This window comes from Podarcis vaucheri, assembly GCF_965113315.1.
Source record: "Podarcis vaucheri genome assembly, chromosome: 3".
In the NCBI taxonomy this organism is placed as follows: Eukaryota; Metazoa; Chordata; class Lepidosauria; order Squamata; family Lacertidae; genus Podarcis; species Podarcis vaucheri.
In genome coordinates this window covers 20,256,238-20,280,249 of record NC_138761.1, presented here as the reverse complement: position 1 = coordinate 20,280,249, position 24,012 = coordinate 20,256,238, and the positions used below count along the sequence as shown (strand labels likewise).

Here is a 24,012-nt window from a genome sequence, read left to right as displayed (position 1 = left end):
TCTATTCTGTCGTCGAGAGAAGGCTGCGCAGTGATATATATCTCTTACAAGCTGCCAAAGGCAACGTTCTCCCTCCTGATCTTCTGCAGATAAACCTGAGCGAATAGAACAGTAAGGGACCCCAAGGGCCATCTAGTCCAACCCCTTGCAATCGCTGCTAAAGAATCCCCAACAAATGGCAATCCAACCTGTTTAAAAACCTCTAAGGCGAACCCACCGCCTCCTGAGGGAGTCCGTCCCACTATCTAACCATTCTTACCGTCAGAAAGTTCTTGATGTTTCGTCAGAATCTCTTTTCTTCCATCTTGGAAGAGTCAGACCAAATGGGCCACCTGGCTTAGTATTGTCTACCGGAAGCTGTTCTCTAAGGTTTCAGGTAAGTGACTCTCCAGGTCTCCCTGCATATGCCGGAGATCGACACTAGGGCCTTTCGCACGCAAAGGAAATGCTCTAGCACTGAATTATGGCCCTTCCCCGATAGAGACAACGCTTTAATTTCAACAAACAAACAGATCTGGTAACTAAAGGTATGTTGCTGATGAGGAGATGAGCGGTGCTCTTTGCGTCTTGCCAAATAACACAGTGATTCTTGGTCACCCAACCAGACTTCCTTGGAGCCTCAAAGAAAATATAACTTTATTCTTGACAGCAGGATCCACCTAGGGGTGGGGAAGGGTGGGGGGGGTGGAGGAAGCAGAGAAAAGCAATACAGGACTGGTCTTATGGATTTTTTTAAAAAGTGAGGGACTCTTTATTGAGAGCAGCATATTATTTGTTTTTAAAAAAGAACACCTGTTGGCTGTTCTACCCCTCCGCTTAAGCAAACTGAAACTAAAAAAAATAAAAATGACTCTAGGCTGCAATTCCAGTAATAATATATATAAAAAAATTACTAAGGCTGAGAGGTGTCAACTTTTAAAAAAAACAACGTAAGAAAGGAAAACAAACATTGCCCCAAATAATCATATAAAAAGGCGGCATTGGATAGTCAGGAAAGCTAGTGAGAAATCTCCTTCATATGCCAGGCACTTAAGTGTTCTTTGCTCTGTTTTTTTGGATACGCAGGGAGGTGCCAGAAGGCCTGACAAGATGGACGACACGAGGAGAAGAGAGGTGGAAGGACTGCTTAATAAATATACAGGTTCCTCGCCGGATGAAAGAAAAGGACTGCGTGTGAGGGGCAAGGAAGGGGGGGGGTATCTTTTCCAGTGTGGGTGGGACACCAGATTCTGTGCAAGGGGGCAACCTCCCAAGAAAATGGCGGGGGTAATATGGCCACACAAAAAAGCTGCTGGACCCTGTTCAGATAAGGCGTACAGCCCAGGGAGTGGAGCTGGGGCTGGTTGCCTTCTAAAGCCTCCTAGGTCAGCTCAACTGATATGGCAGAAGGCTGGGGAAGGAGGTGTTTGAAAATGACCGAAGCACAGGGTTGGGAGTACCTGCTGCTGAAGAAGCCATTGCACTGAGAAATATAAATCAAGGCAGCAAGAAATGCCAAACCCACAAGGTGGACCTGGGCAGGCGCTGGGACACGGTTTTGCTGTAAATACAGAATCAGACAGCCTCCCCCTGGGCGTTGCTCAGGGCTTACTTTAGACTTCTTCCCAGTGCTTACCCCCCCCCCAAGAAAAAACCTTGTGGGCTGCACAGCAGCACAGAAAAGCCCCCAGCATGCTGCACTCTACCCCCCCCCCCCAATGTTAAGACACTTTCTAGCTCCTGGAAGGAACCTGGCTGTGCTTTTCGCTAAAAAGGATTCCCCAAAGGGGTTTTGTTCAAGGGGAGGGAGAAAAGGATAGATGTCCCGAGACAGAGGAATCGCCACAGAGACTCTCTTTTTGTGACTGGCCCGCGGCAGCTCCCAGATTCCCCTTCATCTCTGGGACATCGTTGTTTCCAACTAGCCCTGCGGATTATCGGAGGTAGAACCTGGAGAGGCGCAGTCTGGTTGGGCGCAAGGGAAGAGGGGTGGGTGGTAGAAAAAGAGAGGCCTTGAGGCCTTCAGGACCGCTGCGTCTGTGACCCTCCGCGTGGGCGCTGCGTGTAAAAATCCCGTGGTCCCTTTGGGTTTCGACTCTTAGGTCCCGGTTTGAGGAGTCTGTAACAGTCAAAATGCCAGAAAAGCCAGGCTCCCGCTGTGTCCCGACCCCGGCTAGAGGAGGGCGGGCAGCAACTCCCTGCTCAGGCCTTGCTTTCGGACGGGTTCTCTCCCAGCATGTTGGCGATCTCGCTGAAAGACGGGCGGTCCTTTGGGCTGGGAGCCCAGCAGCGCTGCATCACCTTGTAGAGCTTCGAGGGGCAGCCCTCTGGGTGGGGAAGCTTCATCTTCCCAGATTGTAAACCTAAAGAGAGAAAAAGAGGAGGCTGAGGACACAGGGGACGGCTGGGCCAGCCCTTAGCAAGGGGCACACACTATGGAAACTCAGCACTGAGACTCTTGTAAAGGTTACAGTAGTTTCAAAGAACTGCAGAGTGGTGTGTACTCTGGTTATCTCCTGCTTGGACCACTGCAATGCGCTCTACGTGGGGCTACCTGGAAGCTACAATTATTCCAGAATGCGGCAGCCAGACTGGTGACTGGGAGCGGCCGCCGAGACCACATAACACCGGTCCTGAAAGACCTACATTGGCTCCCAGTACGTTTCCGAGCACAATTCAAAGTGTTGGTGCAGACCTTTAAAGCCCGGCCTCTGTCCAGTATACCTGAAAGAGCATCTCCACCCCCATCGTTCTGCCCGGACGCTGAGGTCCAGCGCTGAGGGTCTTCTGGCAGTTCCCTCGCTGCGAGAAGTGAGGTCACAGGGAACCAGACAGAGGGCCTTCTTGGTAGTGGCGCCCGCCCTGTGGAACGCCCTCCCTTCAGGTGTCCAGGAAATAAACAACTACAGTGGTACCTCGGGTTAAGAACTTAATTCGTTCTGGAGGTCCGTTCTTAACCTGAAACTGTTCTTAACCTGAGGTACCGCTTTAGCTAATGGGGCCTCCCGCCGCTGCCGCACGATTTCTGTTCTCATCCTGAAGCAAAGTTTTTAACCTGAGGTACTATTTCTGGGTTAGAGGAGTCTGAAGCATCTGTAACCTGAGGTACCACTGTATCTGACTTTTAGAAGACACCTGAAGGCAGCCCTGTTTAGGGAAGCTTTTAATGTCTGGTGTTTTATCGTGTTTTTAATATTCTGTTGAGAGCCGCCCAGAGTGACTGGGGAAACCCAGCCAAATGAGCGGGCTATAGATGATGATGATGATGATGATTATCATCATTATTAAGCCCGGGGAATAGGCACCAGTGGGGACGTACGTACCTGACAGCACCTCTTCATCCGCCAGCTTGGAATGGGGCATATCCCCCAGCGTGAATATTTCCCACATGACGACCCCAAAGGACCAGACGTCAGACTTGGTGGAGAACTCGTCCTCCAAGACGGCTTCAGGGGGCATCCAGCGGAGAGGGATCCTGGCTTGGTGGTAGTGATAGTACTCGCTGCACGTAAGGAAGCAAAAGGACAGGTCAGTTCTCTGGCCCCTAAAACCCCCCAAGTGTGCCGCATTCAGACCGGCCAAGGGAGGTGCAGGAGTCTCTCTCTTTACCTGCTGTAGACATCCTTGCTGAGGCTCAGGCTGGACACCTTCACCTGCCTTTGTGCGCTGACAAGGCAGTTCCGAGCTGCCAGGTCTTTGTGCACGAATCTGCTGTTGGACATGTGCTCCATCCCCAGGGCCACCTGGCAGCAGAAGGACACCTGTTTGGGAAAAGAGCAGCGCCGTAAAAATGTAATCAAGTCACCTGGAATGCTTTATGCCAGAGGTTTTCAACCGTTTTTGGGCCCACACCACCCTTGACCAACTACAGTGGTACCTCGGGTTAAGAACTTAATTCGTTCTGGAGGACCGTTCTTAACCTGAAACTGTTCTTAACCTGAGGTACCGCTTTAGCTAATGGGGCCTCCCGCCGCTGCCGCACGATTTCTGTTCTCATCCTGAAGCAAAGTTCTTAACCCGAGGTACTATTTCTGGGTTAGTGGAGTCTGTAACCTAAAGTGTCTGTAACCCAAGGTACCATTGTACATTCTTTCTGTGGCCGCAACTGTGGGGTTCAGGAGTTGTCCAGTTCTGCCGCCCCTTGCCTGCAGCCTCTCCCCCTTTTTCGAACCCCCTCCCTCGGGGAGTGTTCCCTCGGCCTCCTCTCCTCTTCGTTCTCCTTGGGAGTCCTCTGGGCAGCCACAGCTGCTGCCCCTGGTCTCTGAGCTGCCAGAGGGAGGGGTGCCTCCTCACACTGCCCCACAGAGGCCTGGGGAGCACCCCCTGGCCAGCCCCAGAGGCATCATTCGCCTGCGGAGCTTGTAGCCAGGGCTGCTGCAACAAACAGCTGTGCAAGCCTTTGGGAGGAAGAGAGGTGAGAGGGCATCAGAGAAGGGAGGGAAGGAAGGAGTGGCAGAGGCCAGGGGTGCATATGGCATCCCTGGCCATCATTCAAGGCACCCCAGGGTGCCACAGCACACCAGTTGAAAGCCACTGCTTTATTTGGCACAAAAATGGAAGCAAGAAGAATTACCGACGAAAGAAGAATGGCAAATGAAATTAATGGACTATGCAGAATTAGATAAATTAACAGGAAGGATTCGAAACCTGCGGGACCAGAGATTCTTAGAAGACTGGAGTAAATATTTGAACTATTTGAAAAGCAATTGTAATAAGCAGATTACGCTAGTAGGACTGCAAGGAGTTCTGTAAGGAGGATTACATGAAATATTGCAAGGAAGATTATGAAGAGAATTATTAGTTAATGATAATTAAAAGTATTAGAGAAATTCAGAAATGCAGAATAAGTGATAAAGAAGGGGAAATCTTCAGAGGTTGTTGACAGAAGTCTAAAACATTGTATAAGAAAAGAAGTTATGTTAAATGACTGTTGGAAATGATATGATTAAAAAATTAATAAAAATGTATATAAACAAAACACTGCTTTATGTGTTTTCTCATTGTACTGTAATGCTCTTATCTGTTTTTTTATAATGGTAGATTCTATTGTTGTAACCCACCCTGGGACCTTGCAGTGAAGGGCAATTGAGTAATTTCATTAATAAAATACACCTGGATTGGAAGGGGGATTTAAGGTGGTAGCCTATATGTCATGTCAAGCATTCAGACCAATACCACTGAATTATATCACAGTCGGCCCCCTGGAAACAGGCTGCGCCTTGTTCCCTCCTCCCTTGGCTGTTGGCTTATTCACATGCTGAAGCATAAAACTGCCTCAGGGAAATTGGTGCAAAGTTTCTCCAGGGGGAAATTGGTGGTGTAAAGTTCCCACTTCACCTTCTGCTTGGTGCTGATGGGCTGCGGCTTGAGCTTCTCATCTTTAGTCCTGGAAATCCGGAGGAACTGTTTCAGATCTCCCTGCCAGGAAAGAAAAGGAAGTTGCTGTTTTCAGAACTGCAAGCACAAAGCACCGAAAGGCAGGAAGGACGACGACAGGGATGGCCTCATCTGCCCAGGCAAAAGCGGTGGCGTCTTCTCTGGTGCTACCAGGAGAGCACAAAACCAACAGAGTGTGTGAGTGAGAGAGATTCCTTCCATGTGGCTGCAACTATCTCTGCTTCGCATGCAGGTCCCAGGTGTCAGCACCTGGCATCTCAAGGTAGGGCAAGAGCAGTCCTTTGCCAGAAAACCCAGAGAGAGGATGCCAGTCCATGGAGACAGTGCTAAGATGGATCAATGGTCTGGGCTCAGGATAAAATAGTGTCCCATGTTTCTACATTCATATATAATCTGGAATACCCCCTACGAACCCAAATATTATCTTCCATTAACGTCATGGTATTCCTCCTCCTCATCTCATTTGCTTTGCAATCATTTATCTCACTGCTATATTCAGGAAGCTTTCAAAAGTGGGTGAATGATTATATATACATTCCCTTCGCTTACAAAGTAACATTGCCCTGTATAGAATCCAGACTTCCTCGTCACTCCATCCATTTCGGAGACTGAAATCTATGCAGTCACCTCCAATACAAGTGGCTGGCGTTTCTACATAAGCTGCTGGCGTTTGCTCCCAAACTAGAAAGCAGTTAAGGGCCACCCAATGTTTACCTGCCTCTCGAAGAGATGTCTAACAAGCAGGCATATCCCGCTTTACCCAAGACCTTCAATTGTCAGCGGTACCCTAGGAGTATCCCACTGTTTTCATTGTGGCAATTCCCCTAGTCAATGGGCCTTTTAGCATCAGTCAAAGTATAATCTATTTATAAAGGTAAAGGGACCCCTGACCGTTAGGTCCAGTCGTGGCCGACTCTGGGGTTGCGGCACTCATCTCGCTTTATTGGCCGAGGGAGCCGATGTATAGCTTCTGGGTCATGTGGCCAGCATGACTAAGCCGCTTCTGGTGAACCAGAGCAGCGCATGGAAATGCCGTTTACCTTCCCGCCGGAGAGGTACCTATTTATCTACTTGCACTTGGACGTGCTTTCAAACTGCTAGGTTGGCAGGAGCAACAGGAACTCACCCCGTCGCGGGGATTCGAACCGCCGACCTTCTGATCGGCAAGTCCTAGGCTCTGTGGTTTAACCCACAGCACCACCCGCGTCCCTGAATTTTCAATTATACCACAAAGGAAATCAAGGTGTTGTAGGTGGTTCACCTCCTGCAAGGAAGATTGGACTTAAAAGAGACTGTGAGTGGCTCCACATCACCCAACCAGCTTCGTGGCTGTACGGGCATTTGAACCCTGGTCTCCTAAGGCCTTATAAGCACCACACCTTGTTGGGCCTCAGTAAAACGCCTTTGGCAGGGGAGAGATGTTGGCCCGATTTCAAGGCCAGGCTGCCTGCCATAAAGCTCCTACAAAGATTTGACAGTCCCAGAGGGGCTTCTTACCAGATCCACATATTCCAGAACCATATAGTGAGGCTCAGCTTCCCGGCAAAGGCCCAGCAACCGCACCACATTGCTGTGGTTCAGCTTGCCAAACATCTCAAACTCTCGCCTGAAGTCCAGCTGCAGCTGCTCATCCCTCGTTTGAAGGCTCTTGACCAAAACAAGCACTTCGGTTTCGTTGTCCTCGATGCCTTTTGCCTTGGCCAGGAAGACTTCTCCGAACTCGCCCTTCCCTGGAAGAAGAGGACAACCTTTGCTGCTGTTCTCGTGGCAAGCGGGGAGATAAACCAACACAATGTTCTGCACAAGACCTCCATATGTCCTGCACGGAATACCGTTGACCTATTTACCCATGGTCCCAAATAGCTACATGATACTTTACACCTATTGCATGCGGTGTTAGTTAAGTGACGGAAAGCAAATGCCGGGTGGTCAAACTCTAGAGGGGAAAGGTTGAGGTCACCAGCAATCAAATTCAAAGCAGGATTGTTTGTCGGAATCTGCGTTCAACAGAATGACTCTTCCGGAATCGCCCTCCGACGATAATTAACGACCTGAGCCTCTGATAAGGCTCCAGGCAATCCCCCATTCAGCAGAGTTTCCAGCACAGGGAAGAGATGAGAAGTTTGGGCTACATTGATAGGTTTTATTACAAAGCTATGCAGACAGAAAAGAAATACATCCTCTCTCTGTGAAAGCAGAGAGCAACTGAACAACACAGGAACAGGAAACCAGTACAGTACAGAACAGGAAATCCATCTTCTGTCTGACTTCCAACAGCCTGGAATGTGTGGAATGCAAAACAGAGTCTTGTGACTCCAAAGCTCTGCACAGTGGCAAACAGAAGCTAACATTGTTGCCATGCAGCATTACCTAAGGTAGTGATTGTCTGCAAGTTAGTGCGCGGAAAGTGCATCTTGTCGCTGGCGCTGTGCCTCTTGCTGACTGCAGAGCCGCTGCCAAGATTGGTCAGGGCCACTTCTTCCTGAATCTCAGCGGTGGTCTGGCCATTCTGCAGCAGAGTGCCCCCTGGAAAGAGAAACGGGTTTGTCAAAAAGGACCGCTTCTAAGAATTGGAATGCTTCCTGGGGATTGCGAACTCCGTGCTAACGAGCCTCTGGAAACAAAAGCATTGATTGCAAAGTGCATGCAAGGTGCATTTCAGGGGAGCCCAGTTCCCAGCAGCCCCATAAAAGGAGGCCAATCACTGTTCTGCTGTGCGGCTGCTAATTGCAACCGAAGAGCTCTGCGCAGCTGAAACACTGTGGGGTGAATGCAGAGGGGAACGAGAAGACAAGATTCCCAAGGGCAGGGTGAGGAACCTTCAGCCCGCAAGCCAAATCTGGCCCTGGCTTGGGTCCCTATTTAGCCCTTAAAGCACCACCAACCTGTTTCATACCTGATGTCATAGGTGACATCAGATGTAAGGCAGCAGGGATGTAGCTGTGCAACCGACTTCCCCATGGGGAAACTCAAGTCATGCAGCTGATCCCCGCAGAAAGCAGCTTTGCCAAGCATAGGGCTGGCAAACTGTGTTTACCAAGCACCCAACAATCTCATGGCTGTCAGGCATCTAAAGTGCTGACCTTTAAAGCCCTAAACGGCCTCGGCCCAGTATATCTGAAGGAGCGTCTCCACCCCCATCATTCTACCCAGACACTGAGAGGGCCTTCTGGCGGTTCCCTCACTGCGAGAAGCCAAGTTACAGGGAACCAGGCAGAGGGCCTTTTTGGTAGTGGCACCCGCCCCGTGGAACGCCCTCCCATCAGATGTCAAAAAGATAAATAATTACCTGACATTCAGAAGACATCTTAAGGCAGCCCTGTTTAGGGAAGTTTTTAATGTTTGGTGTTTTTACTGTTATTATTCATATTCTGTTAGGAGCTGCCCAGAGTGGCTGGGGAGCTGGGGAAACCTAGCCAGATGGGCAAGGTATAAATTATTATTATTATTATTATTATTATTATTATTATTATTATTATTATTATTATTATTATTTTATTATTATAGCAGCACTGTGCAAGGGACTTGGGCAGGTGTGTTGCTCCACTCACCTATCAAACCCATTCCACAAGACAGATCATTATCTGTGCCACACACACCCTCAGAAAACTTTGTTTCTGTAGCAAGGACTCAATGCAACCACCCTTCTAGAATTTGGGATCGATTTCAAGGCAGAACAGTCCATTTTCCCTACAGAGCGTCTTTCCTTGGTCGCTAGAGGGCGATGCTGCCACAGAATTCAGAGGAGCCTGCTAAGTGCACAGAACTGGCTGCCTTCCAGCTCCTGCAATTTGATTAGCCCCTCTTGCTGTTTGGCCTATCACTCGAGGCTCCTGCTGGATACCCCTCGTGGTTATTTCATAACCCTCCAGTAGTCGAGATCAGAACTCATCACAGCCCCTCAGCAGTCAAAGCAGCAGGCAGGTCCCGCTGTCGGCAGTGACGGATTAATAAGAGTATTCTGGGCAGCTCCTGCATTCTCAAGAGGAGCCCGGCAGATGAAGTTTGCCTTGCACAAAAAGGTAAACATCTCAAAAGGCAGGAGATAGCAAATTAGAAAGAGGCAGACAGTCCCCCCCCCTGCACAGCTACATTATTTCCTGCAGGTTATTATCAGCGTTGGGAGGGAAAGTTACAAAAACCTACTAACATCAGCCCCAAAGTAATTTAAAATCATGATGCCCCCTCTAAATAAAGCAAATTTATAGAAGTTCCTTCCCATTTTTAAAAAGTGTTTTGCTAAGTTTCTCTCCACAAAAGCGACAGAATAGCATGCTTCAGATCCTATCGATGCAAGTGTGAAGTTAGGAATATTTTTTGCCTCAATGTGCATTATTTTGAACTTATTTTGCTGCTTATTCACCTGATTCAGAGAGGTCCTTTTGGAGCTCTTCTCAATCTCCTTGAGTTTTCAGGATCCTGAATAATCTAGTACCATCTGCAAATCTGGTCGCCTCCTCAGTGCCCACCCCTATCTCCAAATAACTTATTAACAAGGTAAGAAGCACCCGTCCTCAGCCCCCCTCGATTCTGGGACTGTCAGTTTATTCCTATTCTTTGTTTCTTTAGTAAGTTATTCATCCATAAGAGACCCTGCCCTTTTATCCCATAAGTTTACTTAGGAGCCTTCAGTGAGGCGCATTTTGAAAGCCAAATATGTGGCCAGATCACCTCTACCCACACGCTTATTGACACTCTCAAAGAACTTGGAACCAGCATTGCGGGACCCAGTACTTCTTCAGCAAGACTTCTATATTCTGCATCATTCCACCTTTAATACCACTTTCTCCCAATATATGGTACCCGGGACAGATGCTAAGTTGACTGCCTATAATCTCCCAGATCCCCATTAAAAAACAAACCCAACAACAAGTAGTGTTATCTACTTTCCAGGCAGATTTTGAGTACAAGTTATGGATTAAGTTAGGAGGTGAGCAATGTCACATCTGAGATCTTTCAAGAACTCCTGGAGATTATGTTGGTTTTTGTCTATAATCCCTAGACTGGCCTTCCAAGTCCTCTGTCCTCCAGGTGTTTTGCACTAAAACTCCCATAATCTACAACTGCTGGCTGGCGCTGGCTGGGAATTGTGGTGTCCAACATCCTTTGGACCATCCCAAGTGAGGGAAGGCTCTGTCACAGTGTGATACCAGCTCCACCTGGTACGCAGGCTGAGACCCTACCTGCCCACGGACTGTCTCGCCAGAGTGGTGCATGCTCTAGTTATCTCTCGCTTGGACTACTGTAATGCGCTCTACGTGGGGCCATCTTTGAAGGTGACCCGGAAACTGCAATTAATCCAGAATGCGGCAGCTAGACTGGTGACTGGGAGTGGCCGCCGGGACCACATAACACCGTTCCTGGGAGATCTGCATTGGCTCCCAGTACGTTTCCGAGCACGATTCAAAGTGTTGGTGCTGACCTTTAAAGCCCTAAACGGCCTCGACCCAGTATACCTGAAGGAGCATCTCCACCCCCATTGTTCAGCCCGGACACTGAGGTCTAGCTCCGAGGGCCTTCAGGTGGTTCCCTCATTGCGAGAAGTGAGGTTACAGGGAACCAGGCAGAGGGCCTTCTCGGTAGTGGTGCCTGCCCTGTGGAACACCCTCCCTTCAGATGTCCAGGAAATAAACAACTACAGTGGTACCTCGGGTTAAGAACTTAATTCATTCTGGGGGTCCGTTCTTAACCTGAGGTACCACTTTAGCTAATGGGGCCTCCTGCTGCCACTGCGTGATTTCAGAGGGCCTTCTTGGTAGTGGTGCCCGCCCTGTGGAACGCCCTCCCATCAGATGTCAAGGAAATAAGCAGCTATCTTATTTTTAAAAGACATCTGAAGGCAGCCCTGTTTAGGGAAGTTTTAATATTTAATGCTGTATCGTTTTTAATACTCAATTGGGAGCCACCCAGAGTATTATTATTATTATTATTATTATTATTATTATTATTATTATTATACATCAACTTGGGACAGTTCTTCAGGCTAGCTTCCTGAAAAGGAACCATTGCAGGCCCAAGCATCTGTCCACAACAAAGGGGAATAATTCATTCATCTTCTGAACCAGGAAACCTAAGCTGAAGGCAGCTTTCCCCATTCCTGGCCGGGATTCAAGTTCCAACATCTTACCATTCAAGCACTCCATCTCTGGCTCCTCCCCCTCCGGCTGCTTCTTCAGCCTGTTTGCCTTCCTCCTCTTCTTGCAGTAAAACATGAGGCCCAGGACAATGATGATGTAGGCCACCGCAGCTCCAACGGACAGCCCGATGGTCTGGATCATCTTGTAGGGAGTGTGGCTGCTTGGTGCACCCTCCCTTTCTGTCACCGGTTTGTCTGGAAGCAAGAAGGAGGGCATGACATGAAACAGAGGCCTGCGATGCTGCCTCCACATCACAGCGGCCACATCTGGTCACCACATGCCACAGTACATACCGCAACCAAGCATGCTCTTAGCTTTTCTTTGCAATGTACAGAATTAGCCCGACAACCCTCCCTTCATCAGGACAGCTGTGCCAGCATGTGCTGCCTCTTGAGTAGGCTGAACGGTTCTTTTCAGATGTTGTTAGAACCAGTCTGCGTAGGGTATTTTGTGTCCAACGGTGGCTACCACCTAGTGATGCTGTTAAGTGTCATAGTATGCAGACACGAGAATATTCTGCCCTTCTCCACCTTTTCAACCACAAGTATGAAGAATATGTCTTGCCAAAAAACAGAGTCACTTTTTTGCACCCCAAACACATTTGCCTGACCACTCTGAAATGGACACTTATTTCATAAAATTTGTATGTTGCTTGCCTGTACTTTAAAAAAACAACAATCCTCAGAGCAGTTTGCAAAGAGAATAAAACAATAACACGGATTTCTTAAAAAGCTTCTAAAACATTCAAAAATAACTGAAATCATGGACTTAGGAATTTATATAAGTGATGTTTAACATGTACAATTTTGAATTGAAAAGATATAAGGATGTTAATGAACCAAGTTAGGTGTATAAGAATTAGGATTTGGAAAGCCATTATAAGGATATGCATGGAAATTCAACCAAGGGGAAGCGAGGAAGTCACTTAACAATGTTAATAACAATGTTCAATAAAGTTATGATTTATGTTTGTTTGTTTGTTTGTTTTGTTTGTTTATAATTTTGTGAAAATTAATAAAACAAAACAAAAATAACTGAAATCAATGAAATTTTTTAAAAATCATATTAAAGCCTATGTCAATCAATCAATCAATCAAGATCCTTTATTAGGCACAGACATTTAAAGCCTATGTCAACATTCCACACATATTCATAAATGGGTAGGCTTGCCTAAAGAAAGATGTTTTTAGCAGCCGCAGAGAAGATTACAGTGAAAGGATCTTCCCAAGGTCGACTACAAGACTGATTTCTTACAAATGTGCAATGAGTAGTATGTGGCGCGCCTTTAACAGTGCCAGTTCTGCAGAGTGAAGTGGCTGAGCGGGCATATTATGCGAACATCCCTTACCCACGACGTGGAGGAAAGCTTCGTGATGCTTGATGTTGCAGCTGTTTCCGGCGATGCACGTATACTTGCCGGAATCCTCACTGGTGACGTCATAGATTACCAGAGAGTTGTTAGACATAATTTGGACCCTGCAAAAGGAAGCAGACAAGAAGGGGGAGGGCAGTAAGCAGAACCGCCCTAGGTAGCTCCAGAGCACGCTTCTGTGCAAACAGAATACACCTGCACCACAGAACGGCATCTTTAGGAGGGCAGCTCTAGTGAACTACTACTAGCATTACTACGTGTTCTTGCTGTTGTTATTATAGCAGCAATAATAATAATAATAATAATAATACAGTAGTACCTTGGTTATCGAACAGCTTAGTTCTTGAATGTTTTGGCTCCTGAATGCTGCAAACCTGGAAGTGACTGTTCCGGTTTGCAAACTATTTTTGGAAGCCAAACGTCCGACGGGGCTTCTGATAGGAACCTCCTGCAGCCAATCAGAAGCCACGCTTTTGTTTCCGAAAGTTTTGGAAGTCAGATGGACTTCCGGAACAGATTCTGTTCGACTTCCAAGATATGGCTGTTATTCGATTTATATACTGCCCTTTTCCCGAAGATCCCAGGGCAATTATAACATCGAAAACATAACCAACGTGGCATAATAAAAAAAATAATAAAGTCAGAGAAGAAAATCATAATGACAGTCCACTCATATTGCAAAGGCCAAAGGCCTGGGTAAAGAATAATGTTTTTGCCAGGCGCCTAAAGACATACAATCATAGGATTGTAGAGTTGGAAGGGAACCCAAGGGTGATTGAGTTCATCCCCCTGCAATACAAGAATCCTTTGCCAAACAAGGGGCTCGAACCCCCAACCCTGAGAATAAGAATCCTGTGCTCTACCAACTGAGCTATCCCAGGCGTCGCCCACCCAAGGAGGCTGCAAAAAAGAGCCAGTGGAGGGGTATCACTGGTTGGATGGGGGGATGTAGCGTGGGGAGTGACAAGGGCCAAATTTGACCCCTGGGGTTTCCAACAGATCAAGTCCACTGGTGCACCCTGACCTTCACCTCCTACCCTACAAAGCTTTAGGCCAAAGCTTTTCCCCACTCTGCTACCAGCAATCCTTTTGAGCAGGAGTGTGCTTCCACTCTGGGTGCTTCCACCTACCTTCCACTGCAACAGTGATGTACTGCTTTGAGGCACGCTCTTGTTAAGCGTCTGCCTGGCTTTTTAATCAACCCTAAACACTGGTTCTTGCCGCATGCCCTTCAGAGCAAAAGGGACGATCCCTTAATTGCCTGCCTATTTTGTTTGCTTCGGCTGTGCGGGAACCAGAGAGAGCTGCGCCATGGGCTAGGGAGTGCCATGCTCTTCCCACGCACATATACAAAAGGAGAAGGTTGTGGAGAAGTGCAGCCAGAGGACTCAAGAGGCCTGGAGGTGACCCCTGTCTTGCAGAAGAGAGCCTCCCTCTCTGTAAAAACACAGCAGGCAAGAGACTTGGTGAACCATCAAGACATAGGCTTCTAATGCGGTTTAGTACGGCAACACGGTTGGGTCAACTAAGCTGCAGCTACTGCAAAAATGCTTCTTTTTACCTGCAGAACTTGAAATTCAAGTCGGCAAGGCCCTGCTGTAAAGCAACGGGTGAATGCAAGAGGCTCGTTGCAGGAGGCGACGGAGGAACAAGTTAAGGGCTGTATACAACTAAATCATACTCTGCAGCCAGGGTGGTGCAGCGGTTAAGAGGCCTGGACCAGGACCTGGGAGACCAGGGTTCAAATCTCCACTCGGGCATGAAGTTTGCTGGGTGATCCTAGGCCAGTCCCTTAATTCTCAAGCCTAACTGATCTCGCAGGGTTGTTGCTGTTGTGAGGATATAATGGGGAGACGTATGGTCATCACCTACAGCAGGGGTCTGCAACCTTTAAGACAAAAAGAGCCACTTGGACCCGTTTCCGAAGGAAAAGAAACCCGGGAGCCGCAAAACTCGTCATTATAAACATAACTTTTTTGTCACTTTTTAAAATTATTCCTTTGTTTGACCTCCTCATAGAAATGAACGTTAAATTAACAAGTTGCCTTTTTGTGTGTGTGTGTTCTTCACTCCCCTTCAAAACAGTGACCAGCGTACATGCCCCCTTTCAATGCAGTGACCAGCGTACATGCCCCTTACAATGTAGCGGGTGCGTGGGCGCACTGCCCCCATGCGATGTCACAGCCAGTACAGCGCCCGCCACAGTGGGGAGTGTCGGGGCGCACAATGCTCCCCTCGCTAGTATCCGCCCCGGAGCCACAGCAAGGGTGTAAAAAAGCCACATGCGGCTCCGGAGCCGCGGGTTGCAGACCCCTGACCTACAGCTTCTTGGGATAAAGGCAGGATATAAAGGAAGAGCAGACTCGGTGAAATCAACAGACACAAGTAACTTGGACGTCCACTGGATTGAATCCAACGCTAAGCACCAGGACTCCCCTTCATTCTCCTCTCCCCATGTACCCCCCAAAAGAGAAGTCTCTGCAGCAGATCTTGGGGGGCTTCAGAAGGGAGAAGTTCCTTCATCCAAGTGGAAGTCTGTTGTGTGAGCAGGACAGAAGCACTGGGGGTGCAACTTAGTGGGTGAAAGGATGCCTTTCCCCAACAGAGGTATTGAGAATTTTTTGGAGGGGATAGACCATTACCTGGGCCCGAATTTGTCAACTTCCAGAATCCTGTCCTTCCCTTTCCACTGGATTTGTGGCGCCGGATCGCCTTCGGCTTGGCACTGGAACATGGCTGTGTGTCCCGGGTAGACGGTTGTGTCTTCTGGTTGCAGCTTAAAGCTTATGAAAACTAAAAATAAGGAAGAAACTTCACATTGTTTGGTGGCTGTTTTTCATATCATTGTATGAGTTTAGGTACGTTAGAGTTCGCCACTTTTTTCTTTCCCAGAAGAAAAGGCAGGACTGAAAGACAGCTGCACCCAGGTGCAGACATTTAATTTGAGAGCATGTTGGAAATTGATATGGATGGCAACCATCAGTTCTGAGAGCCACTCTCCCCAGAAGTCTCAGTAGCCCGCTGACGACTAAGCCAGTGTTCCCCAACCTTGGGCCTCCAGCTGTTTTTGGACTACAACTCCCATCATCCCTAGCTAGCAAGACCAGTGGTCAGGGATGATGGGAATTGTAGTTCAAAAACAGCTGGAGGCCCAAGGTTGAGAAACACTGGACTAAGCCACTTATTTAAACGTCTATATACGGGATGTGGGTGGCGCTGTGGGTAACACCACAGAGCCTAGGACTTGCCGATCAGAAGGTTGGCGGTTCAAATCCCCGTGACGGGGTGAGCTCCCGTTGCTCAGTCCCTGCTCCTGCCAACCTAGCAGTTCGAAAGCACGTCAAAATGCAAGTAGATAAATAGGTACTGCTCCGGCGGGAAGGTAAACGGCATTTCCGTGCGCTGCTCTGGTTCCCCAGAAGCGGCTTAGTCATGCTGGCCACATGACCCGGAAGAATGGAATTCATTTATTGAATATTCACAAAGAAACTGTAAACAGATAAGAACATTGGCAGGACTACAGTCGTACCTCAGCTCCCGAATGCCTTGGGAGTCAAACGTTCCGGCTCCCGAAAACTAAAAGTGATTGTTTTTGGTTTTTGAACTTTCTTTTGGAAGCCGAATGTCCAACGGGGCTACTGCAGCTTCCAACTGATTGGAAGCTCCTGCAGCCAATCAGAAGCCACACTTTGGTTTCTGAACATTTCGGAAGTCAAACGGACTTCCAGAACGGATTCTATTCGACTTCCAAGGTACGACTGTATTGTCATAACCTGCAGTTTTATAAGAGTATACATTTAAAGTAGATGGAATAAATGATTAAATTAAGTTAAAATGGAAAATGAAGAAAATATAAAAAAATAAATTTAAGGAACCGCAAAAAGAGGGGGTAGGAAGTCAGGTTTTGAAATGTTAAAATGATTGCAAAAATTATTTAAATGTATAAAATTGAAAATCATAAGAAAAACCTGTGATGCCAGCCAATGCCTCCACATAGTTCCAGCCTTATTTCAGATATTACAATATATCAGTACATTGCAATATCTAGCTGGTGATATATCAAAATGTTGAAAACCAAATATTGCCCAGCCTTAGTCTGTGTCCGCCTGTCTGTCTCTGTCTGTCTGTCTGTCTGTCTGTCTCTCTCTCACACACACACAAACACAGCATTACAAGGCTAACAGAAGCACAGAATTGTAGAGTTGGAAGGGACCGCAAGGGTCCTCTAGTCCAACCCCCTGCAATGAAGGAATCTTTAGCCCAACGTGGGGCTCGAACCCACAACCCTGAGATCAAGAGTTTTATGCTCTACTGACTGAGCTATCAGGTGGGCAGTGTGTCTAGAGCCATGAACAGGAGTCCACCTCTTTGGTGGTGTTGACCCATATGTCAACATTTTACCAAGAGTGACTACTGACCACCCCACAGGCCTCCTCAGAAAATCAGGTTGCCGGATCTTGGACCTCTTAAGTCGCCAAGCCCTGCTTAAAAAGACAATCCTCTTCTACCCAACGCTTACCTGCCACTGTGAGCTGGACGGTCGCTCTGATCTCTCCCTGAGGGCCGTTGGAAGCAATGCAAGTATACTTTCCGGCGTCGCTCCTCGTCACTTTGCGAAAGCTCATGTTTCCAGCATTCTGACTGACCCGGGCTGGCAGGCTGCTCCCATCTGAGTAGAGATAATTCAGGAGCAGATCGTAAGTAGCCAACCAGGACCTACCATGTCCTGGCGAAGGATTAGCTTTGCGGAGAAGGAAAACTATTGTCAACAAAGGACAATGAACATTTTAGAAACCCAATGCAAAGCTCCTGCGCTTCTCTGCAAAACAAAAGGGAAACACCCAGAGACATTTTTTTTTTTTGCAGTAAGGCCTGTCGATACAAAGCCCATTGCACATTCTGAACATTTCCTCCTCACCGGTTTTAATCCACTGGATTGCAGGCTTTTCCCGGCCTGTGGCAGAGCAAGAGACGGTAACCTCTTTATCAAACTCGACACATTGCTGAGGCTGAGGGGTAGGGGTGAACTTCAGCTTCTCTGAAATTAAAATGCCCGGGTAAGAAGACATGAGCACAGTAATCAAACACCAAACAATTAATCCTTAGGTCTCCTTACAAGACAGTTTAGCGCTTGTGGGCGGCACAGGCTCAGGCACACGAGGCCCTGAAAAGGCTCCAATTCTTCAGGAGCAGGAGACGCGCGCTGACCGACTGATTCATAGCCGGAAGGGATTCCCAGGGGTCATTTAGCAATGAAGGAATCCCAGCTGAATTGTGAGGGCATGTGTTTGTTCCGTGTAGCGCATGCATACAGAAAACGAGAAGAGTTCCCCCCCCCCAACAGGAGTCACATACCCAGGACGTGCACCCGAGCCTGCTCCTCAATGCTCCCGGCTGGTGTGCTGCTCACACACTTGAACACTGTCCCGTCGTACACTTCCACGTTGTTAATCCGCAGCGTCCCATTCTCGGCAATTTCAAAGCGGGAATCCTGCCAGAGTTACAGAAATGGCCAACATATGATGAGCGCAAAGGCCTATTAAGGTCCCCCAAGCCAAAAGAAACAATTCCAGGGGGTGATTTTTGTGCAGGCTACTTCTTCCGTTTCCACTGCCGGAGACTTCACCTGGACCTTTATTTTTTACCCTTATGCCTTTTCAGAGCCCCAAAGGTTCACTTTGATCGGTGGAATTGGCGCTTTTGCAGGCGCAACATAATACTGCACCACATCTGTAAGAACTGGATCATTTAGTGTGGCAATACTTTGGAACACCTTGCCTATTGATATCCGGCAAGCGCCTTCACTGCATTCTTTTTGATGCCTGCTGATGGCATTCAATAATAAATTATTGGGAAGTTCTCAATGTATTATTATTATTATTATTATTTACATTCTGTTGCAAACCACCCAGAGTGGCTGGGGCAACCCAGTCAGATGGGTAGGGTACAAGTCATAAACTATTACAAATATTGTTCTTATTCAGACAAGCCTACCCAGACGTTTAGAAAGTGTGTATGAGTTTTAATTTGTTTTAGTCCATTCCATTGTGGTTTTAACTTTCTGTACGTTTGAAATCATGGCTGTAAATTTCTCTCTTATAATTTCACCGTTTTATCTTTTCTGTAAGCTGTTTTTAACGGTCCCGCCCCCCCCTACAATCAAGCAGTAAATAAATTTATGATATAAATAAATAATCAGCAAGTTAGGGCATCCCTGATTTGCCTCGGAAAAGAATAGCAAAGAACCACTAAATAAAAATCGGAAGGGTTCCCCCCCCCTTTTTTAATATTCTGTTTCGAAAAAGGTGTAACTAGGAAAGTGAAAAGTCTATTTTGTAGGCAGCAGAACTGGCTCTAGCACCAGCCCCAAAGCCCCACGGCAGAATTCCAAAGAACCTCAAGTGCCCCCTTTTTCTACCTGGCACAGTCAAGTCTCCACCACCGACGAGGTTCTAGCTGGCTCTTGTCTGCAACAGCCAGAACAGGGCCCTGTTTCTAGAAGCATCTCACAGGGGAAAGGGGGGACTGAAAAAGGAGACTGCAAATGAAAGCCTCTTTAGTTCTGTGTCAGATGCTTGAGCCCGTCTCCCTTTTGTTGTATTTTTTTTTAATGAAAAGGATTTAATTGCATAATAGGATTAAGCCAGTTGGAACCTGATATACATACATACGCACATATATAGACAGCCACGGGACACAGTCAGCTGTTGAACTGCAAGACCACACAACGAGGGTTTAAATGAGCATGCAAGAGAGAGAGAGAAGAAAAATGGTGGCTCTGACTGGAGGCCACATGGCCGTGTTTAATTGGGTTGGTTCGCTGTGCTGTAATGGGGGGGGGGCTCTCTTGAGGGCACCGATGCGCCCCTTCTTGAAACACACACTGTATTTGGGATGCATGCATGTATAAAGGTAAAGGGTAAAGAGGCCCCTGACCATTAGGTCCAGTCGTAGCCGACTCTGGGGTTGCGGCGCTCATCTCGCTCTATAGGCCGAGGGAGCCAGCGTACAGCTTCCGGGTCATGTGGCCAGCATGACTAAGCCGCTTCTGGCGAACCAGAGCAGTGCACGGAAACGCCCTTTACCTTCCCACCGGAGCGGTACCTATTTATCTACTTGCACTTTGACGTGCTTTCAAACTGTTAGGTTGGCAGCACCAGGAACTGAGCAACAGGAGCTCACCCAGTCTCGGGGATTCAAACCGCCGACTTTCCGATCAGCAAGTCCTAGGCTCCATGGTTTAACCCACAGCGCCACCCGCATCCCCACAGGCATGTATACTCACATACAAAAACACATCCCTAAGACACAGACATAATACAGTGGTACCTTGGGTTAAGTACTTAATTTATTCCAGAGGTCCGTTCTTAACCTGAAACTGTTCTTAACCTGAAGCACCACTTTAGCTAATGGGGCCCCCTGCTGCCACCGAAGCATGATTTCTGTTCTCATCCTGAAGCAAAGTTCTTAACCTGAAGCAGTATTTCTGGGTTAATGGAGTCTGTAACCTGAAGCGTATGTAACCTGAAGCGTATGTAACCCGAGGTACCACTGTATCTCTGACACCCAGCTGCTGGGAATCACAGGTGAACAGAGTGCTGTTGTGCTCATGTCCATTTTCAGGCTCCCTGCAGGCAGCTGGTCAGCCAGAAAGCTGTACTAGTTTATTATTATTATTATTTATATACCGCCCTGTACCCGGAGGTCTCCGATGGGGCCACTCGCCTGATTCAGCAGCAGATAGGTAGCCGTGTTGGTCTGCCATAGTCAAAATAAAAAAATTCTTTCCAGTAGCACCTTAAAGACCAACTAAGTATCTGAAGAAGTGTGTGCATGCACACGAAAGCTCATACCAAGAACTAACTTAGTTGGTCTTTAAGGTGCTACTGGAAAGAATTTTTTTATTCTGATTCAGCAGGTTCGTCTTATGCAGCACAATTGAGAATCCTCTACTCTTGTCCCCAAAACAGTAAAACGAGAACTGAGATGGGGTAGGGGCAGGGAGAGGATGGACTGCTTCAACTTGTAGGGATGTGGGTGGCGCTGTGGTCTAAACCACTGAGCCTCTTTGGCTTGCTGATCAGAAGGTCGGCAGTTTGAATCCCCGTGACCGGGTGAGCTCCTGTCAACCAAGTTCAAAAGCATGCCAGTGCAAGTAGAAAAATAGGTACCGCTGTGGTGGGAAGGTAAACGGCGTTTCTGTGCGCTCTGGCTTCCGTCATGGTGTTCTGTTGAGCCAGAAGCGGTTTAGTCATGCTGGCCACATGACCCAGAAAGCTGTCTGCGGACAAACGCCAGCTCCCTTGGCCTAAAAGCGAGATGAGCGCCGCAACCCCATAGTCGCCTTTGGACTCAACCATCCAGGGGTCCTTTACCTTTTACTGCTTAAAGTATAAGCAACGAGCAATAAAGGAGACACAGCCGCAGAATTGGGGAGCCAGTTACACAAAGCCCCTCAGCGCTCACCTCTGAAATGGGGATGCCATTGCGAAACCAGCTGACTGTGGGCTTCAGAGATGCTTTGCTGAGACAGTGGAGGTATCCTGGCTTGCCCTCTTCTAGCTGGCTGTCCTTTGGCTTCTCCACCCATTTTGGCATAGCTGGAGGCAGGAGAGATAAGCAGAAACTCGTCACAGCTGACTCCAGAGCAGGAAAAACAGTAAGATCATCCCATGCCATCTTACGCTGTGGAATAAGTCGCCCAAGAGTCGCGGCAGCATCTGTTTCTTCATCGGCAATAATTCAATGAATGTGGCAAGGAAGCCATCGGTGACCTGCTGAAAGGATCTAGGGAAGAGATGGGGAACCTTTTCCAACCAGAGGGCCACATTCTTTCATGGGCAACCTTCTGGGGGCCGCACATCAGTGGTGGGAGGGGGCCTGAGGTAAAAGTGGGTGAGGCGACGGATTATTACTTGCATCTGGGTACACCAAAAGCCTGAGGTTTCCACACACACCAGCAGCACATACACCTCTCCGTACATTGTGGCCCCTTCCAACTCTATGATTCTATGAATTCATAGAACTCTATGATTCTATCACAGTTCTGGGCAGTTTCCAGCCAGGAAAAAGGACTCTGGGGAGGGAGCAGAGCAGAGTCATTGAGGGAAACAGCCTGAAGCTGGGACTGGGAAGAGCACTGAGGGCCGTATAGAGAGGACAGGAGGGCCATATTCAGTCCCCAGACCCGAGCTTCCTCACCGCTGATCTTGTGAAAACCACAGTTCAGGCCAGAACTCCAGTGCAGGGCCAATCCAGTCCCAAGAACCAAGGAGTAGCTGGTTTTGTCCACCAAACTCTCAACCCAGAACCAGAACTGGACCCTCCCTTTCCTTTCCTCTCAATCCCACACCACCCATGACTCTCTCCCACACGGTGCTCCTTCCGCGCTCTCGGTATCTGCAAAAGGAGTCTGCTTACTAGCTACTGTGATGGTCAGGTTCTGCTTCTTCTCTCCAGCCTTGTTCACCGCATGACAGGTGTACACTCCAGAGTCCTTTTCTACAACGCTAGTGAAGACGAGGTCCTCGGCTTCTTGGCGCACCCTGCCAGTCGCAGGGAGCGGGGCGCCGTTTCTCTCCCACCAGATACGGGGTTCTGGGACTCCCCGAGGCGCTATGCAGGACACCCGCTGCTCTTTGTTGGCAATGAACGTCTTTGGGCCAAACAGGTAGGTGAAATCTTCAATTTCTGAGGAGAAATGCAGGTGCTGAACTTAGAAGGCAGCAGTGTCAGATTGGGGAGAGCTGGGGGTGGACCATGCCACAAATATGTAGCCTCATATTTGGGAGTAGTAGTAATGATAATAATGATAATGATAATAATGTTTTATTGATTTCAAAAACATGAAAGATACAAAAACAGAATCCCAACTTACCCGCCCCCTCCAGGATGGATCAATCTGGTTAAGTTTGCTCAAGTCCAATCTGTGATTTTGGCGGTTACCAGCAGGGTTATCAGCAAAGTATTTTATAAAAGGATGCCATATTTCCACAAAATCATCTACATCATTTGTGTAATTCAGTTCATGTAATCTCTTTGTTAATTTTTCTTTTACGGCAATTGACCATATTCTTATTCGCTGTTACAGTCGTACCTGGGAAGTCGAACAGCCTAGTTCTCGAACGTCGCAAACCCGGAAGCGACTGTTCCAGTTTTCAACTGTTCTTTGGGATGCCAAAACTTCCGACGGGGCTTCCGATTGGCTGCAGGAGCTTCCTGCATCCAATCAGAAGCCGTGCTTCGGTTTTTCGAACATTTTGGAAGTCAAACGGACTTCTGGAACGGATTCCGTTCGACTTCCAAGGCACGACTGTAGTTGTATTTTTCAGGAAGGTGAACTCAAAGGGACTTGCAAAAAAGTGAACCGTATAGAGAAGTGTATAAATGATTGTATGGAAGGTCTAAAATGCTCCAATGTATGTAATAAAGAGCAACCGAACCTCGTCCCACTGACAGATAAGTAAGTGATTAGAGGTGAGGGGGAAATCAGTGTTATATTGCCACATGTGGACCACTCAGGTCTTGGGGAAAGGGGTACAGGAGGCCAAGTTCAGTCAGCTCTGTCCTACCCAGAATTATGTCAAGGACCAGACCCTTCAGACCAAAGCCTTGGAAGCTAGGGGAATATCCTAATAACCCCTAAAAATAGTGTGGTTCCTGGTATCAACCATATTGGGCCCTGCTATCAGCAGGGGAAGCCCCACTGCTGTTGCCACTGTCAGGTTGTTGCCTGGTCAGCGCTGACCCACAATAGGGTCTTCTTGGCGAGGCAGTTCTCCATTGATGGAATTCCCTCATTGTTCCCCTCAACACCATTTTATTAAAAGTGCAATAGAGAAAGAAAGAAAGAAAGAAAGAAAGAAAGAAAGAAAGAAAGAAAGAAAGAAATTACTATTAAATCTCAGGCAGCATTTGACAAATGAAATACTCTGTCTCCCTGGCAACACTGAAATTAATAGCAGTGGAATTCTTATGGGCCTGTCTTCAAATGTTTTTAATTATTTTAAGAGGCTTTCAACTGTTTTAAATGTGCTTTTATTTTATTTGTAATTGCATTTTGTTTTAACACCGTGTTTTGTTTTTTGATACCCAGCTCTCTTTTGGGCAAACAGAAATGTAACAATG

The 24,012-nt window shown here is 47.7% G+C and overlaps 1 protein-coding gene across 1 annotated transcript in view; it reads right to left on the bottom strand.

Moving 5' to 3' along the window:
• Positions 1–720: 720 nt before the first annotated feature.
• The window catches only part of PTK7 (protein tyrosine kinase 7 (inactive)), a 115,544-nt gene continuing 92,252 nt past the window's right edge, over positions 721–24,012 (bottom strand). The window contains exons 7-20 of the mRNA XM_082217379.1: positions 22,306–22,575; positions 21,352–21,485; positions 18,241–18,376; positions 17,804–17,923; positions 17,405–17,554; positions 15,528–15,678; positions 12,862–12,989; positions 11,504–11,707; positions 7,747–7,902; positions 6,874–7,106; positions 5,317–5,397; positions 3,589–3,740; positions 3,303–3,481; positions 721–2,342 (exon numbers count right to left, since the gene is read on the bottom strand). Of these exons, the coding sequence (XP_082073505.1) occupies positions 2,182–2,342; positions 3,303–3,481; positions 3,589–3,740; positions 5,317–5,397; positions 6,874–7,106; positions 7,747–7,902; positions 11,504–11,707; positions 12,862–12,989; positions 15,528–15,678; positions 17,405–17,554; positions 17,804–17,923; positions 18,241–18,376; positions 21,352–21,485; positions 22,306–22,575 (2,255 nt within the window). The 3' untranslated portion in view covers positions 721–2,181. The remainder of the gene's footprint in view (positions 2,343–3,302; positions 3,482–3,588; positions 3,741–5,316; positions 5,398–6,873; positions 7,107–7,746; positions 7,903–11,503; positions 11,708–12,861; positions 12,990–15,527; positions 15,679–17,404; positions 17,555–17,803; positions 17,924–18,240; positions 18,377–21,351; positions 21,486–22,305; positions 22,576–24,012) is intronic.